This window comes from Hypanus sabinus, chromosome 6 (assembly GCF_030144855.1).
Source record: "Hypanus sabinus isolate sHypSab1 chromosome 6, sHypSab1.hap1, whole genome shotgun sequence".
Lineage (NCBI taxonomy): Eukaryota > Metazoa > Chordata > Chondrichthyes > Myliobatiformes > Dasyatidae > Hypanus > Hypanus sabinus.
The window spans coordinates 14662973-14682285 of NC_082711.1; the positions used below are offsets into that span (position 1 = coordinate 14662973).

Genomic DNA, 19313 nt, shown 5'->3' on the forward strand with positions numbered 1-19313 from the left:
GGAAAGTTAACGAAGTCAAAATTCAAACTAAGTTTATTATCAAAGTACTATAAGTCACCATATATAACCCCAAGATTCATTTTCTTGCAGGCATTTGCAGGAAAATAAAGAAATACAATACAAACAACAGCTCACACAAAATGCTGGTGGAACACAGCAGGCCAGGCAGCATCAGTCCTGATGAAGGGTCTCGGTCCGAAACGTCAACAGTGCTTCTCCCTATAGATGCTGCCTGGCCTGCAGCATCAAACCTGTTGTTGTTTGAATTTCCAGCATCTGCAGATTTCCTCGTGTTTGCTCTTGAAATACAACACAATTTGAAATCTGAGTAAATATATATATTTACTGACAAACAACCCAATGTGCAAAAGATTTTTTTCCAGCTCCTGGGTCAACACGGAAAGGTAAATATCTGTAGTGTTGTAACTACTTAACTATCTATGGTTAATATACTTTTCTACCAGAGAAGTAATTTAGATGATCTCTTCCTTGTCAATAAGTTGAGTTTGTATAATGTCATTTCCAGTGCATAAGTGTAAAGGTGTATGAAATAATTGTTACTACTCATCCGATGTAACACCAAAACACCACAGTAAGTTAAAGAACACAATAAAACCACAATAAATATTAACATATAAAATAGCTTACACGAGGAAATCTGCAGATGCTGGAATTATAACTTTACTCAACTTCACTTGCCCCATTATTGAACTGCTCCCACTACCTATGGATTCACTTTCAAGGACTCTTCATTTCATGCCATTGATATTTGTTGCTGATTTATTTATTATTATTATTTCTTTTTGTATTTGCACCAGTGGTTGAACACCCAAGTTAGTGCGGTCTTTCATTGATTCTTTTGTGGTTATTATTCTATTATGGTTGAGTATGCCTACAAGAAAATGAATCTGCGGTTTGTATATGGTGACATGTTATCAAAGTCCACATAAATTTATTTGTACTTTGAACTTTAGCTTCGAAGTGCTGTCTGTTCTAATGCCTTTGATAACAAAAGGGGAAATGTTAAATGGAGATGCACGGAATAAGATTTTTTGACACAAAGTGGTTGGTCCATAGAATGGCTGCTGGAGGTTGTGGTGGAAGCCAGTACGATAATGGTGTTGAAGAGATTGCTAGATTATCACATGAATATGGAGGAAGTAGAGGGATATGGCTCTTGTGTAGGCAGAAAGGAATTAGTTAAATCTGGCACGTTTGGTGCAGAGACCAGGGGCTGCAGGGTCTATTCCCATGCTGTATTGTCCTGTGTTCTGTGTTAACCACCAGCCTACACTAGTAGTTATTTACAGTAGTTGATTAACCTTTCTTTAGAATGTGAGGTGAAACTGGAGCACTTGGAGGGCACAAGTTACACAGATAACACCAGAGGTCAAAAGTCAAATTTGGGTTGCCGAAGTCTTGAGGCAACAGCTCTAACTGCCTCACCACTACAAATGAAATTGCTTTAAAACTTGGAGTTTGTGGCACTGTTCACAGCTCAGCACATCAGACACTAGCCCTCCCCTCTATGGACTCTGTCTACACCTTTCACTGCCTCAGTAAAGCAGCCAATATAATCAAAGACCCTGCCAATTCCAGACATTCGCTCTTCTCGCCTCTGCCATTGGGCAAAATATACAAAAGCCTGAAAGCATATTGCACCAGGCTTAAAGATTGCATCTGCCCTGCTACTGAAGACTATTGAATGGCTCCCTAGTATGACAAAAAGGACTCTTGACCTCACACTCTACCTTTTTTATTCTGTCTACGTTATTTTCTTGCACCTGCAGTACACTTTCTTTGTAGTTTTACTCTTTATTCTGCATATTTATTGCTTTACCTCATTCTAGCTCAATGCACTATATAATGATCTGTATGAACAGTGTGCAAGACAAACCTTTCAGTGTATCTTGAAACATAATAAACCAATTTCATTAGGAGCACACAGCAGCAGTTTGAAAGTACATGCTATGCCAGTCCTGAAATACATGGAATTGCAGATGGTAAAATTGAAATGAACTCTCAGTGTGGCTAATCATGTAACATTTTGTTTTAAAAAAACTAAATGCCACTTTTAATCTGCTCCTTTGTAAATGTGCTACTCATTGGTTCCAGCAAATCTTACAAATCAAAGCGATTTTTAATTTGTTGCTGCTTGAGTAGCCAATTGTGTCCGAATTGTTGAATTGGGACACACGCTCAAGGGGAGGATCTTCAACTTGCTATATGACTGGTCACCAGCCCTTAACAATTCCTATAAATATACCAATTGCTCTGAAACCATTCACTTTACAAAGAGTGCAAAAAGGATCAACCCTGGTTCCAGAGTAGGCATTGAAGAAGAGGACAATGATTAAAGTCAGAGACCACCAAGAACTGTGGGGCAGATGAAGACTGACGAAAGCCCGCTGTGATGTCTGAATCAAATGTGTATATTATTGTAAGGCACAATGCTGTTGGACTGATTAAGTGCTACCATCCCAGTCATTGGGGACTTTGCTTATAAAGGGTTCTCTACATTTATTTTAAGCCAAGTAAGTTCTGTTTTTTTTTCTGTTTTGGAGGGGCATGCGATCTCATGGCATGCTCTCTTTAAAATGATACTTCAGCTGGATGTGTAGATTAAAGTTATGTACTAAAGCCAATTTTTTTCCTTTGAGAAAGGCTTTGTCTTTATATTTGCTTTGCCATTATTGACATTGCATTATATGAGCCAAATCATAATAAATCTGCAGAAAACTTCAGTGTTCTGGTGGTATTCTGATCAGAGCCAAGTTGTAAGTGAATTGTACCTGTCTATTGCTCCTAAAATGGATGGTTTACCGGCACAAAATAATGTGGCTCCCTGATAGCAAATCATCTTTAAAATACCTAAATTCATACTTGGAAATCATGCTGTGGGTCCTGTGAATACCTGTGAATACACACTTTGCATTATTAAGATATGCAGGGTTCCAAGGGAAACTAAGCAAGGTAGTTGAATGGGAGTACACATACTGACCTGGTTAACTCTGCACATTACGGTAAGCATTGGAGGCATGTGGTCTTGTTTAATTTATTCCTGTTTTGAGACTCAGCATAGTATTGAAGGGAAGTACATAGTTTAGGAAGCGGCCTTATGCGCTCTGGCACTTTATTAGCTGTATTGTACACTTGCCTGTTAATGCAAGTACCTAATCAGCCAATCATGTGGCAGCAACTCAATGCATAAAAGCATGCAGATATGGTCTTGAAATTCAGTTGTTCAGACAAACATCAGAATGGGGAACAAATATGATCTAAGTGACTTTGACCGTGGAATGATTGCCACTTTGAGTATCTCAAACTATTGATCTCCTGGGATTTTTGTTCATCACGGTCTCTATAGTTTACAAAGTTTGGTATAAAAAACACAAAAATGTTGTCTTAATGAGCGATATCAGAGGAGAATGGCTAAAATGGTACAAGATGACAGGAAGGTGACAGTAACTCAAATAATCACACGTTGCAACGGTGGTGTGCAGAACACCTCTGAATGCACAACGCATTGAATCTTGAAATGAATGGGTGATAGCAGCAGACCACAAACATACTCTGTGGCCATGTTATTAGGACCAAGAGGTGCCTAATAAAGTAGCCTCTGAATGGATTTGAGCTGATTAGGCCATTCAGCCCATCAAATCTGCACCACCATTTGATTGTGGTTGATTTATTATCCTTATCAACCCCATTCTGCAGCCTTCTCCCCATAACCTTTGACATCCTTACTAATCAAGAACCTATTAACCTTTAGATATACTCAATCTCTTCGTCTCCACAGCCACAGATTCACCACCCTCTGACTGAAGTAATTCTTCCTCATCTCTGTTCTAAAGGGATTTGTTTCCCTTCTGAGGCTGTGCTCCTGATCCTCGACTCCCCCAGTATTGAAAAAGATTTTGTTTCATACAGTAAAGTTTAGGAAAGTTTGGGAGTTAATGTGGTTAATATTTTCATTTGCACTAATAGTTTAGCATTGTCATGTTAGTTTTTCTGATTCTTTCTTTCTTGTGTACATGTTTAGTAATAGCAAATGTAATCCAACTATTTTAGAAATGACTGTGAAAGAAAATGGGGAGTTACAGGCCTGTTGGCCTGATTTCAATAGTTTACAAAATGCTGGAATTTATAAAACAGCTAAAGCGACTGAGTGCAGTCAGCGGAAATTTGAAAGGCAAATTATGTTTGTTTAAGCCTTTAGAGTTCTTGCAGGTGACTAGTAGAATACATGAGGAACTAGTCAGTGTGGTGTATTTAATTTTAAGAGGCTTCTAGTAAGGTCCCACGCAGGAGATTGGTCATTGTCATTAGATCACATAAAATTAGACTATTGCAAGTAATGTATTGGAATGAATTGAGAATTGGTTATTGCATAGAAAACAGAGTGGGAATGAACAGGTCTTTTTTTTACCAAATTGACAGGTTGATACTAGTGGGGGTAATGCAGAGGATGGGTGCAAGGACCCCAACTATTCACAAGCTAGATCAGCAATTTGTTTGCGGGGACCAAGGATCCCATTTCCAAGTTTATTAATGATATTAAAATAGGCAGGAATTGTAAGGTAGATGTAAAGAGAGATGGACTATCTGAGCAAGTAGGCAGGATCATTGCAGTTGTTCAATAATGTGGGAAAAAATAGAGCATCGTGGTGGGTATAAATGAAAAGCATAATGATAAGCTGCTGCTGATGTTCTGAGAGATCTCTATACAATATGTATATCTCTAAAAACAACTGCAGATACAGCATGCAGGTATATTGTGAAACAGTTTAATTACAGGAGTAGAAAAATCTTTCAGCATTATATATGATACAGTTGATACAGGTATTATAGTTTTGGTATAATTATTGGCTCGTCCTTCCTCACATTCATGTTACATCCATCATCTGCTTATAAACCTGCTGGCTCATCCTCAGGTCTATCATACTAATTCCCATCCCTCTGCAATTTTAGTTTAAACCACTTCCAACAGCTCTAGTAAATCTACCCCCAAGATTATTGGTCCCCCTCGGATTCAAGTGCAACCTGTCCTTTTTGTAAAGGTCCCACCTGCCCCAGGAGAGGTCCCAATTAAGAGCAAAAGACTGGAGAGGCTGATTTTTGCTGTTTCAGAGAAGTTGAACTGTGAAAATAATTTTTTTTAAATGTAATCAAGTAGGTTGGAACTTCTCCCACAAGAGCATGGTAAGGTCTTGTGGCATTTTTTTTTAAAAAGAGTGGGAACTCCTGAACTAGAGGGTCAAAAATTGAAAGGTACAGAATTTAAATGTTTGGCAAATCCACACCATGTGGTTAGATTTTAAACTAGATTTGCAAGGGGATGGGAACCAGAGTGCCAGAACAGATAGTGGAGTGGTTGTGGAGAAAGATGTTAAGCCTACATACAAAGTAGGAATAGATAGGTGGAACAAACATTGTGAACTGCATATATTTCAATGCAACGAGTATTGTAGCAATGGCTGATGAGCTTAGGGCATGGATCAGCACATGGAATTATGACAGCATTACTATTAGTGACACTTGGTTGCAGGACATGGTTGCTCAGTGTACCAGGTTTCTGTTGTTTTATACATGATAATCGAGTAGGAGGGATGGCATTACTAGTTAGGAAAAATGTCACAGCTGTACTCAGGACAGACTGGAGAGCTTGCTTAGTGAGGCTTTATGTGTAGATCTGTGGAATAAGAGAAGTACGATCACGTTAATAGGATTAAATTATAGACCACTCGACAATCCACAGGACTTAGAAGAGCAAGTCTGTAGAAAGATCAGCCTGTTGCAAGAAACAAGGTTGTGATAGTAGATGATTTTAACTTTCCACAGATTGACTGGGACTCCCATACTGTAAAATGGCTGGATGGGAAAGAGTTTGTTAAATGTTCTGGAAAGTTTTCTTAATCGGTACATAGAAGTTTCAACTGGAGTGATACTAGTTCTTCTATTAGGGCAAGAGGCAGGGCAGGTGATAGAAGTTTGTGTGGGGGAACATTTTGCATCTAGTGATCATAATGTCATTAGTCTCAAGATAATAATAATGGAGCAGGATAGGTATGGTTTTAAACTGGAGAAATACCATCAAAATTGGCCTAAGAAAGAACCTGGCAATTGTGGATTGGGACAGGGTGTCCTCTGGCAAAGGTGGGCAGTAAGTGGGAGGCATTTAAAAGTGAAATTTTTCAAGTACAGAGTTTTTGCACCTTTGGTTACTCAGGAGATGGGCACAGAGTCTAGAGATGTGAGGCAATGCAGCATCGAGGTCATGGACCCTATACAGATTAGAGGAGGAAGTACTTGCTGTTTTGAGGCAAATTGGGTGGATAAGTTTCCAGGACCTGACAGTGTGTTCCCTCAGACCCTGTGGGAGAATAGTGCAGAACTTGTAAAGGCCCTAGCAGAGATATTTAAAACATCCCTAGCCACAGGTGAGGTTCCAGATGAATAGTGGGTAGGTAATGTTGTTCGGTTGTTTAAGAAAGGCTCTAAGAATATAAGTAAGCCAGGAAATTGTAGGCTGGTGTGCCTGACATCAGTTCAGGGAAGTTATTAGAAGGTGTTCTAAGGGATTGAATGCATAAGTATTTTGATAGATGGGGACTGATTAAGGATAGTCAGCATGGCTTTGTGCATGGTAGGTCATGTCTAACCAACCTTAGAGTTTTTGAGGAAGGTACTAGGAAAGTGGATGAAGGCAAGGCATTGGGTTCTACATGGACTTTAGGAAGGTCTTTGACAAGGTTCTGCATAGGAGGCATTCAAGATGAGGTAGTAAATTCGATTAGATTTTGGCTCCATGGAAGGAGTCAGAGTGGTTGCAAATGGTTGCTTTTACTATAGGCCTATAACAGGTGGTGTGCTGCAGGAATCGGTGCTGTGTCCATTGTTTGTCATCTGTATCTACAATCTGAATGATCTGGATCAGCAGATTTACAGATGACACCAAGATTGGAGGTAGTGGACAGCGTGGAAGACTATCAAAGCTTGTAGCAGTAGGCACTGAGGAATTCAGTGAAACAGAACAATTTGGGAATACAAAGTAGTGCCCATCATTTCCTCTTACAATTTAAAGTAGTTCATAGGGCTCACATGTCTAAAGATAAGCTATCTCATTTTTATTCGGATATATCTCCTTGGAGGTATTTACTTTATTTTGGAGACACCTGATTTGCATATTTTGGCTTTTACTTCTCTTATAGCTAGGAGGGTGCTCTTGCTTAAATGGAAGGATGCTGTTCCGCCTACTCATGCTCAATGTTATGTCATGCTTAAGTTTAAAGAAGATCCGATATTCAGTTTTTGAATCGAGCCAAGAATTTTATACATTGTGGGGACCATTTTTGAGTTATTTTCAAAACCTTTGATTTGTTGTAAAAGTACAGATGGTGGATAATAATATATTTTATTATATGGTAAGAGTTTTTTCTCTTTTTTTCTTGCTTTTCCTAACAGCTCTGACTATGGTAGTGGGTTTAGATTTTTTTCTGTGTAACAAAATTATTATATTTCAATATTACAATTTAATTTTTATGAATGCAGGATTTTGTGATTGTAACTGTATTTTTAATACAATGTATTTGGTACCATTTTATTTTTTTCTTTTAATTTATCATAAATATCTTGTACTCAGTATTCCTCTATGCAGAAACTAATAAAAATATTGAAAATATATATTGGGAATACAAAGTAGAATCACTGGTAGATAGGCTTGTAAAGAAAGCTTTCGGTATATTGGCCTTCATAAATCAATGTACTGAGTACAGGAGTTGGGATGATATATTGAAGTTATATGGGAAGCAGGGTTTAAGGATTAACACAACATTGTGGGCCGAAGGGCCTGTACTGTGCTGTATTGTTCTATGTTCTAAGTTGTATAAAATGTTGGAGAGGCCTAATTTGGAGTATTGTGTGCAGTTTTGCTCACTTGCCTTCAGAAAGGAAGTAAATAAGATTGAAAGCGTGCAGAGAAAATTTACAAGGATGTTGTCAGGGGTTGAGGACCTGAGTTGTAGGAAAAGGTTGACTAGGGTAGGGCACTATTCCCTAGGATACAGAAGATTGAGTTGAGATTTGCTAGGAATACAAAATTAAGGGGTATAGATAGGGTAAATATAAACAGGCTTTTCCCTATAGGCATCTATAGGGAGAAGCACTGTTGATGTTTCGGGCGGAGACCCTTCGTCAGGATGCTGCCTGGCCTGTTGTGTTCCACCAGCATTTTGTGTGTGTTGTTTGAATTTCCAGCATCTGCAGATTTCCTCATGTTTGCTTTTTCCACTGAGGCTGGATGAGACTGGAACTAAAGGCCATGGGTTAAGGGTGTTACATTATGACCTAGGAGGCCATTTCAACCCACCATGTCTTTGCTGGCTCTAAGCAATCCCATTCTCTGACTAATCATCCTCTCAAGCTATTTTCACATTTCCACTCAACATGCCCTTTCCAAATGCCTCCATTCACCCAAACACGAGCCAATTTGCAGTGGAAAAGGAACTAATTAACCCACTCATCTGTTGAGAACTGGGAGGAAGCTGACTGGTTCCTGGAGAACAGGCTGATTCACATTGACAGTACTGAAGTTCAGAATTGAGCCTGGGTCACAGCCACTGTGTCAGTTTGTTGCCCAAAACCCCGTTTGGTTTCTTTATTTATTGATTTGATAACTGTAACTGAAATCTGGTGAGAATCTATTTTGGGGCTCTTGATTTGACTGCTCCACCTTGGCAGTTTAGTCTGAAATTGACAGTACTGAGCTTTGCTCCCTAAATCTGCATACTTTATCTCTTTTAATCCTACCACTTTGATAAAACTTTTAGTCATCGCTCTAATAGCTCCTTTTTAGCACCTTAATTGAATAACTCTACAAGCCCAAGAGAATGTGTCCATGTCTATAATATTATCCCATTTTCTGTTACTTGACAGATTAGAAGCACAAGAGATTTGTGGATGTCAGAGCAGAAAATAAATCTCATTGCTTACTATCAGACTTGAATCATAAACTACTACTTGAAAGAGCTGCAGAGAAAATATTTTCTCCTCATTTTCAGATACTGGTCTACTCTTGCATGATGTATGCCTGATAGCTGTTGAATGTAAAACTAGACGACTGGCATCTCTGTATGATCTGTTATATCAATCAGTTTTCATTGAGTGCAGTGCAGCAATGAAGGCGCACACTCAACCAACATGTTAGGAACAGCTTCCCATCCACCATCAGATTCTGAATGGACAATGCATTCTATCTCTATTTTTTTTTGCCCTGTTTTACACTACTACTTTAAAATATGTGTATTTGTGTTTGTTTTTCATTTTGTAATTTTTGTGTATTAAACTTGCTTTTGCAAAGCAAATTTCATGACATATGTCAATGATAATAAACCTGATTCTGAGCATCTTAGTTCAATAGTCCACAGTACTTATGCTTAAAGATTAGCTTTATTTGTCACATGTAAAATACATCATTTGCCTCAAAACGAATTAGCAAGGATTTTGCTGGGTAGCCTGAAAGTGTTCCCATGCTTCTAGTGTTAGCATAACAAGCTCACAGCTCACAGTTTGTCTTTGGAATGTGGGAGGAAAGCAAATTCTGGTGGAAACCCATGCGGCCATGGTGAGAACATACAAACTCCTTGTAGACAGCAGCGGGAACCAAACCCTGATCAATGAGCACGAGTACTGTAAATTGATTGCATTAACTACTATGCTACCGTACTGCCCTTGTTGACGTAAACAATGTATTTCACTATGTTTTGGCGTGCATGTGATAAATCAGGATCTGACTTGGGTAGGTCAGAAGGAGAAAGGATTGGATGAGGTTGCCTGGAATTGTAGAAATCAATACTGATGCTTTGAGTTATATACTACACATGTGGAATAAGAAGTCCTGTTGTACTTTCAGATGAATAAATGGAATCCCAAGGCATTATTTTGAAGTGCAGAGAAATTGTCCCTTGTGATTGGAGCAATATTTAACTACTCTCAGATGATAGTTAAGGATCAGGGATCAATTTTATTTGCCATATGCATTTATATGTATTAGAAATTTGCTTTGCTGTTTGTCAAAGCTGGTGCTCAAATTTGCTGCCAGAGTCCTAGATGAGAAAAGTTGCTACACTTTCAAAGTGCTTTATTTTCTGTAAAAACAGTTTGGGGTGTTTTGAAAGTTATGAAAGACCCAGTTATCAATGTACCTAATAGATGTAGTGTAGAGGTTCTGATGTAATCATATTTCCATTTCTGTCTCATTTAGCCTTTCATCTTGGCTGCATAATTTCACTTTTGTTTATAGGCTTTCCAGCTACATTTAAGATTTTTTTTCATTTATATATAAAGGTATTTTTCTTTTATTATGTTGCATCTTATTTTTTAGTTGTGCTTAAATATTCATTGTATTATTGTGCTTCCTTCTAGATTTAGTTCTTTCATTTAATGTCCCTTAGCTCAGTAGCACAGTCTGCTTTAATACAGAACTGTCATTACTCTGCAGCGTCTGTTTAGTGGGCTGGAGGGGCGCTATTCGAAACAGATGAGTGTGCATATATAAATTTAAATCCTCTTGCACTCTCTTGCAGAGTTGAATCCTTGCCCTCCTTCCTTTGAGTAGTTCATTCACGTGCTGTCAGGCATGAGCATAAGGATGTGCTGCCTTTGCTTGCATCAGAATTGGTGCAGCAAAAAGCCGGGGGTGATGAAGGTGGAGTGTGGGGAAAGGGAAAGAGAGAATACATGATTGTCGGACTTCAGGAGGAAGCCTCTTTCTATAGCAAAGCAGCTTCGAATTTCAGCTGGGATCAATACAGCAATCTTGCCAACAGCATGCTCCTCTTTGTTCTAATCTAGGTGTGCACAGAGTGTATGCTGTGATGGGGGTAAAGAACCGCCCGCAGTGTTACTTCGATGTGGAAATAAACAGGGCTCCAGGTAAGATATTTCCCACTTTCTTCCCAGCAAGCATTTTTATGTTGATAAATTTTGCCATTTTTATAGGTTGTTTATTAAAGTGATCATTGCAGTGCTTCCTGCTGTGATTCAGCTGTGTTTTAAACAGCTTCAAAAATAGGAAACATTGGTCGAGCGAGTACAAACTGAAAACTGCACGTATGCTGCCGGGGGGTGGTCTCAAGCTCCTTAGCCTCAAGGATGAGTGAATAGGTGAAACTCTGTTTAGCTTCTATTAAATGATTCACATTAACATTGACAGCAATGATTTAAATACTCTTATTCTTTTTTACACTTGCTGTGTGGACCCTTAACATTACTAAGCTACAGTGTGGAGCTAGATCCTAGTTTTAACATGTGACAACTCAAGAGTTCAAGTTCAAGTTTAATTGTTATACAGCCATACGCATGAATACACCAAACAAAACAGAATCTGTTTGGGCGAAGGTGCAAAACAGTACTAACAGTCAGGCACACCACAGGGCACATGTCACATTTAATTACAATAACAGAAAAAATATAGCCCACGTTCTTGAAGTGTATGGCTTGTAGATTGATGGTACATGGGATGTTGTTCTGGAGCCAAGTTTCTACAAGAACAAGTGCACAGCAGTTCCTCATTTGCACTAGTGTAGCTGCAGACAAATGCAACCCAACTCATCTTCCTTTGGCTATTGCATCTCACACAAATTTGCAACTTAGAGGAAAGGGTCAAATTAGATTAATATTCACACTAGAGGTTCTGCAGATGCTGGAGGTCCAAAGTAACTCACAAAATGCCGGAGGAACTCAGCATCTATAGGGAGGAATAAAGAGACAAAAGTTCCAGAGTGGGACCTGTCATTAGTCTGACATTACTAACCTTTTACATTTTTAAAGTACAGCTATTTTAGTTTAAGTTAGTTTGGGTGAGTCAGAAGATGTCAGGGTCAATATAAGCAGGCAGGAGCAGAATAATGGATGTGATGTGATGCATAGTTTGAAGTGTGGGTATTTTAATGCTATGAGTATTATGGGTAAAGGTGATTAAATTGGAGCATGGATCAGTACATTAATCTGTGATGTGGTCATTACAGAGACTTGGTTGAGAAAGGGACAGGGTTAGATGCTTAATGTCCCAGGGTTTTGATCTTTTAGAAAAGATAGAGGGGTAAAAGAGTTGGGGGAGATGCACTCAGAGGGAACTTAATGGAATCCACTAAGTCTATGTGGGTACATCTCAAAAATGGAAAGGGTGCAATCAATTTAAGGTTGTACTCCCCAATAGCCACCAGGACATTGAAGAACCAATATGCTGGCAGATTAAGAAAAGGTGTAAAAATAATAGGGTTGTTATCATGGGGGCTTCAGTTTTCTTAACATAGACTGGGACCTTCTGGTTGCAAGAGGTTTAGATTGAGCAGAATTTGCTGGGTGCACCCAGGAGGGTTTCTTAAGTCAATATGTCAATAGTCCAAGAAGAGGTGGGCCTGTAGTGGACCTGGTGTTGGGCAATGAGCCTGGTCAGGTGACTGACCTTTCAGTGGGTGAGCAGTTGGGAACACTGAGCAAAACTCCTTTATTTTTAAAATAGCGATAGATAAGGATAAGTATAGACCTTGTGGAAGAGTATTAAATTGGAGCAGGGCAAATTACAGATTGTATTAGGCTGGAACTAGCTAAAGTTAATTGGGAGCAGCTGTTTATGGACACACGAAGGGTGTTTGAAGACCAACTGCATGGAGTACAGGACAGATATGTTCCAGTCAGAAGGAAAAAACAGAGATGAGAAGGTAAGTGGACCTTGAATGTCGTGAGAGGTGATGAATTTAGTCCAAAAATGGAAAAGTGTATAAAACTTGGGAAGCTAGAATCAAACAGAACCCTTGAGGATTATAAACAAACCAGAAAAGAATTGAAGGAGAGAATTGGGTAAGCCAGGAAGGGCCAGGAAATGTCCTTGGCGAGTAGGATTAAAGAGAATTCCAAGGTATTCTATACATGTATCAAGAGCAAGGGGTTAATTGAGAGAGGATAGGATAGGACCACTTAAGGGTAAAGAAGGAAACACTTGCTTGGATGTAAAGGGTATGGGTGAGGTCTTTAATGAGTACTTACATCAGTATTTACCAAGGAGAAGGATGGTGGAGGATAGGGAGATCAGTGCCGAGTATATTAATATGCTAAAGCATTTCAAGGTAAAGGAGGGGGTAGAGTTGGGTCTCTTAAAGAGCATTAAGGTGGATAAATCGCCAGGCATTGATGGGATAAACCCCAGGTTATTGAGAGAGGCAAGAGAGGAGATTGCTGGGGCCTTGGCCTCATCACAAGGTGGATGGGATTCATGGTAAATTGTCTGTTTTTATTTAGAATTGGCTTGCCCATAGAAACAGGGGGCAGTGGTTGAAGGGACTTACTCTAGTGGGAGGTCTGGTGTTCTGCAGGAATCTGTGCTGGGATCTCTACTGTTTGTGATGTTTATAAATGACCTGGGTGAAAATGTAAATGGTGGGATAGTAAGTTTGATGATATTGTGGGAAGTCTGATGACTGACAAGCAATACAACAAGATAATGGACCAATTGCAGATATGTGTGGGGAATTGACAAATTGAGTTTAACCCATCTAAATGTGAAGTGTTGCATCTCGTAAGTAAAATGTAAAGAGATAGTATGCTGTTAAAGGCAAGGCCCTTAACAGTGTTGATGAGCAGAGGGATCTTAGGGGAGTTCGGATCAGGTTCATAGCTTCCTGAAAGTGGCTACACAGGTTGATAGGATGGGCAGGAAGGTATATGGCATGCTTGCCTTTCTTAGTTGAGGCATTGAGTTCAAAAGTCAGAAAATTATGTTGCAGTTTTATAAAACTCAGGCTGCATCAGGAGTATTGCATACTGTTCTGGTCACCCCATTTATAGGGAGGATGTTGAGGCTTTGGAGAAAAGGATAACCAGTTTATTGCCTGGATGAGGGCATGGGCTATAACAAGAGGTTGGACAAACTTTGGTTGGTTTCTCCAGATCAGCGGAGGCTGAGGGTTGGTCTGATAGAGGTTTATAAGATTATGAGAGGTTTTATATTAATTCTTACTGGCAAATTAAGGTTTTTCATTGATTCTATTTTGTTTGTATTTATTCTGAATGCTCGCAAGAGTATGAATCTCAGTGTAGTATTAAGTGTTGATGAGCAGAGGGATCTTGGAGTTCCAAGTTCATAGCTCCCTGCAAGTGACTTCGTAGGTTGGTGATATGTACTTGATTAATAAATTAACTGAGCTACTTCAATTTTAAGATAAATAATGAAACTCACCAATCGACTTGATTATAAGACATAGGAGCAGAATTATTAGGCCTTTTGAATCTGCTCCACCATTCCATCATGGCTGATTTCAAATCCCACTCAACCCCATATTCCTGCCTTCTCGCCATATCATTTGATACCCTGACTAATCAGGAAACTATCAACTTCCACTTTAAATATACCCGTGGACTTGGCCTCCACCACAGATTCACCACTCTCTGGCTAAAAAAGATACCTCCTTACCTCTGTTCTAAAAGGTCACCCCTCAGCTTTAAGGCTGTGCCCTCTAGTTCTGGATACCCCCACCATAGGAAACATCCTTTCCACGTCCACCTTATCTAGTTCTTTCAATATTCAGAAGGTTTCAGTGAGATCCCTCCTCCTACATTCATCTGAATTCCAGTGAGTACAGGCCCAAAGCTACCAAATGCTCCAACACTTTCCCACCCACTGAGGTTAGGCTAGCTGGCTTATTTCCTATCTTGTGCCTTCCTCTCTTAAAGTGTGGAGTGACATTTGCAATTCTTCAGTCTTCCTGGACCATGCTGGAATCAAGTAATTCTTGAAAGATCATGACCAATGCATTCATTATCTCTTTAGCAACCTCTCTCAGGACTCTGGGATGTTGTCCATCTGATCCAGGTGACTTATTCACTTTATGACCTTTGAGTTTGCCTTGCATATTTTCCTTTGTAATAGCAATGGCACTCACTCCTGCTCCCTGACACTCACAGATCTCTGGCACACTGCTAAAGTGTTCATCTGTCATTTCTTTGTCCCCCATTACTACCTCATCAGCATCATTTTCCAGTGGTCCAATATCAACTCTCACCTCCCTTTTACTCTTTATATAACTGGAAAAAACTTCTAGTATCCATTGGCTAGCTTGCCCCCATATTTCATCTTTTCCCTTGTAGCTTTTTTAGTTGCCTTTTGTTGGATTTTAAACACATCCCAATTATCCAACTTCCCACTCACTTTTTCTACCTTGTATGTCCTTTCCTTGGCTTTAAAGCAGTCCTTAACTTCCCTTGTCAACCATCGTCTCTTACCCTTGCCATTTGAGAACAATTTCTTCAGTGGAGCACATCTATCCTGCACCTTGTGAACTATTCCCAGAAACTTCAACCACCCTCCACCTCTGCTCTGCTGTCATCCTCGCCAGTATCCTCCTCCTGGGCATGCTTCTGTTTCATGCCTCTGTAATTCTTTCTTCCATTGCAATACTGATTCATTCCCTTCCTTCCATTGCAATACTGATTCATTCCCTTTATTCCATTGCAATACTGATTCATTCCCTTTATTCCATTGCAATACTGATTCATTCCCTTCCTTCCATTGCAATACTGATTCATTCCCTTTATTCCATTGCAATACTGATTCATTCCCTTTATTCCATTGCAATACTGATTCATTCCCTTCCTTCCATTGCAATACTGATTCATTCCCTTTATTCCATTGCAATACCGATTCATTCCCTTCATTCCATTGTGAATACTGATTCATTCTCTTTATTCCATTGCAATACTGATTCATTCCCTTTATTCCATTGTGAATACTGGTTCATTCCCTTTATTCCATTGCAATACTGATTCATTCCCTTCCTTCCATTGCAATACTGATTCATTCTCTTTATTCCATTGCAATACTGATTCATTCCCTTCCTTCCATTGCAATACTGATTCATTCCCTTCCTTCCATTGCAATACTGATTCATTCCCTTTCTTCCATTATAAATACTGATTCATTCCCTTTCTTCCATTGCAATACTGATTCATTCCCTTTCTTCCATTGTGAATACTGATTCATTCCCTTTATTCCATTGCAATACTGATTCATTCCCTTTCTTCCATTGCGAATACTGATTCATTCCCTTTATTCCATTGCGAATACTGATTCATTCCCTTTACTCCATTGCAATACTGATTATTTCCCTTTCTTCCATTGCGAATACCTGCCAGATTTTGCACTCTTTTGCCACTTGCTAACTCAACACCCTTTCAACAAAGTTAGAAATATAGCTCATTCTTTCTAAGCGAACTTAAATAGGCTTGGGGCAAGGCAAACCTGTCTCACTGACACATCCCCGTTTTCCAATGAGAGTCATTTTGCAGTCAGCAGAACTTCTCCCCTCACTGCTTGTCTTGCTGCACCACATCCCAAGCCATGCTACTGAGGCTAGGCTATGGAATTATACAGCCCTTCATGTTTGTGCCAGTCTTCAGAGTTAATCAGTTATCCAGTTAGTCTCTTGTTCCCATTAATGTTTTTCTTCTTGCAAGCATAATATTCAGTCAAGAGCTTAAGTTTCAAATGATTTGCTGAATTGTATTCATTGGCTTTATCCTGATGATTAGTTTGTTGATATGAAAGAAGAAATTGTTCACTAGTTCTCTACGGGTTGCTCTCTTAATGTAACAAAACAATAGGCTTGCAGCTCTTTTTAAAATGTTCAGTGAGGAAGAAGAAATATGGATTTATTTAAACAGTGGGCCTCGATGAAATCCTTTATATGGCTCACTAGGGCAACATCACTGAATTACTGCAGGCAAGGCTGTCACTGGGCCAACTCCTAGCAAACACTACACTTTAAACCTCAAGGGGGGGCTATATAGTTCTCAGCCTTTGAACAAGAACCACACCCTAGATTCTTCTTTCAACGACCTATAACTTGCACATCCTTCTGCTGCCTCTTCCTGTTAATCGATTGAATGACCATAAGACATAGGAACAGAATTAGACCACTTGGCCCATTGAGTCTGCTCTGCCACCATTCCATCATGGCTGATTTATTATCCCTCCAACCCATTCTCCTGCCTTCTTTCTGTTTGATGTTGATTCTAATCAAGAACCTATCAGCCACCGCTTTAAAGACACCCAATGACTTGGCTTTCACAGCCATCTGTGGCAATGAATTCCATAGATTCGCCACCCTCTCTGGCTAAAGAAATTCTTTCTCATCACTGTTCTAAAGAAATGTCCTTCTATTCTGAGGTTGTGCCTTCTGGCCCTAGGGTCCCCCACTATAGGAAACATCGCCTCCACATCCACTTTATCTAGGCCTTAAAATATGTAAGAGGTTTAATGAAGTTTCCCCCTCTCCCTTTCTTCTAAACTCAGATGAGTGTAGTTAAACGCTCCCCATATGAACACTTTCATTCCTAGGATTATTCTAATGATCTTCCTCTGGACTCTCTCCAATGCTTACTTTCTTAGATAAGGGGCCCAAAACTGCCCACAATAGTCTCAAGTGCAGTCTGACCAATGTTTTATAAAGCCTGAGCAATATACCCTTGAATGGTTATGGTAGAGATGTGGTCAAGATTGAGTAGTTTCAGGGTAATAAAATTTATAAATTTTATAAAAGCGCTTTAAACTTTACCATAGATTTCTGAGCACCAGATCAATGGCATTCAGGTCTGTTGACCAAGCCATCGACCCTGTGATTTCAGTCTATGGGGCTAACGTGAGAGTATCCTTCAGGAGGGAAAACCCACAGGAAGCATCTGTTCCAGATGAGGTACCTGGCTGAGTACTAAAGATTTGTGCTGATCAACTGGCTGGAGTGTTCACCAATATCTTTAACCTCTTGCTTCAGCGGTGACAAGCAGGCTTCAGTTATACCGGTAATTAAGAAGAACTTGGTAACCTGCCTCAATGATTACTGTAAAGTAGCACCTGCATCCCCTGTGAAGAATTACTTTGAGAGCATTCAGTACTATCATTCCCTCAAAATTAATCAATATGCTTCAAGTCCTAAGCTTCAATACCTCCTTGTGCAGCTGGGGCTTTGATTTCCTTACTTGTAGATCTCAGTCTTGCTGAGTGGTGCCTGAACAACAACCTTCATTCAATTCCTCAGTGTTATCATTTCAGAGAATCTGTTCTGGGTCCTGCAAGTAGGTGCTATAATGAAAAAAACACAATTGCACCTCTATTTTCTTAGAAGTTTAAGTTTAGCATGCCATCTAAAATTTTGGCAAACTTCTATAGATGTGTGATGGGGAGTATATTGGCTGGTTTTTTCAAGGCCTGATATGGAAATACCAATGCCCTTGTACGGAAAAGTCTACAAAAAATTGTGGATATGGACAAGTTCTTCATGGGCAAGACCTTTCCCACTATTGAGCAAATCTACATGGAGCATGGTTACAGGAAAGCTGCATCATCAAGGACCCACGCCATCCAGGCCATGCTCTCTTCTCGCTGCCACCATCAGGAAGCTTCAGGGACCAGACCACCAGATACGGGAACAGTTATTACCCCTTAATCATTAGGCTGTTGAACCAGAGGGGATATCTTCATCACTGAAATGTTCCCAGTGAACTGGATTTGCTTTCAAGGTCTCTTCACCTCAAGTTCTCTACTTATTATTATTCTTTATTATTTCTTTTTTTCCTCTTTTTGTATTTACACAGTTTGTCTTTTTCACATTGGTTGTTGACTGTCCTGTTGGGTGTGGTCTTTCACTGATAGTATTGTTTCTTGTATTTACTGTGAAAGCCCACAAGAAAATGAATCCCGGGGTTGTATCTGGTGACATATATGTACTTTGATAATAACTTTACTTTGAACTTTGAATATATATTACATGAAATAAGAGGCTTTAGTACTTTTGGTTGTAATTCTTAATTTATCGTGCCTTTTTTTTTACTCAGTCGTCTTCCTCAGTATTTCCATGTCATGTATGGAATTACATAATTCAGAGTTCCAAAGAATTAAGTCAACTTTAATCACCTCTATGATCCCTTTGAAAAGATACTTTGACTACTGAGTAAGGGCAAAAATTAAGGAATTAATTTGAGACTGAAATAGTTGATCAATATCATTAGCGGTATTCCAGGCATTAAATCCTGGAGATCTGAAATTGTGTGCATGTTTGGCTCCCTCATGCTGCCAGATTCAATAATTACTTCCCACCGTTTTTCTAACCAACACTTGGAGTTTGGAAAAGAAATGGGAAGTTGTTTATTCTGTTATTTCCTCATAAGGAAAACACTTTGAAATTTGTAATTTAACAGATATCTTTTATCTGTTGGCATGGGCTGTGAATCAAAAACAAATCAAGGTAGATTGATTGGAGGCT

The 19313-nt window shown here is 39.4% G+C and overlaps 1 protein-coding gene across 4 annotated transcripts in view; it reads left to right on the forward strand.

The window, feature by feature from the left end:
• Positions 1-19313, forward strand: part of nktr (natural killer cell triggering receptor) — a 245398-nt gene that overhangs the window by 87770 nt on the left and 138315 nt on the right. For all 4 annotated transcript variants that reach the window (XM_059971740.1, XM_059971738.1, XM_059971739.1 and 1 more), the window contains exon 3: positions 10852-10932. In XM_059971740.1, the coding sequence (XP_059827723.1) occupies positions 10875-10932 (58 nt within the window). In that variant the 5' untranslated portion in view covers positions 10852-10874. The remainder of the gene's footprint in view (positions 1-10851; positions 10933-19313) is intronic.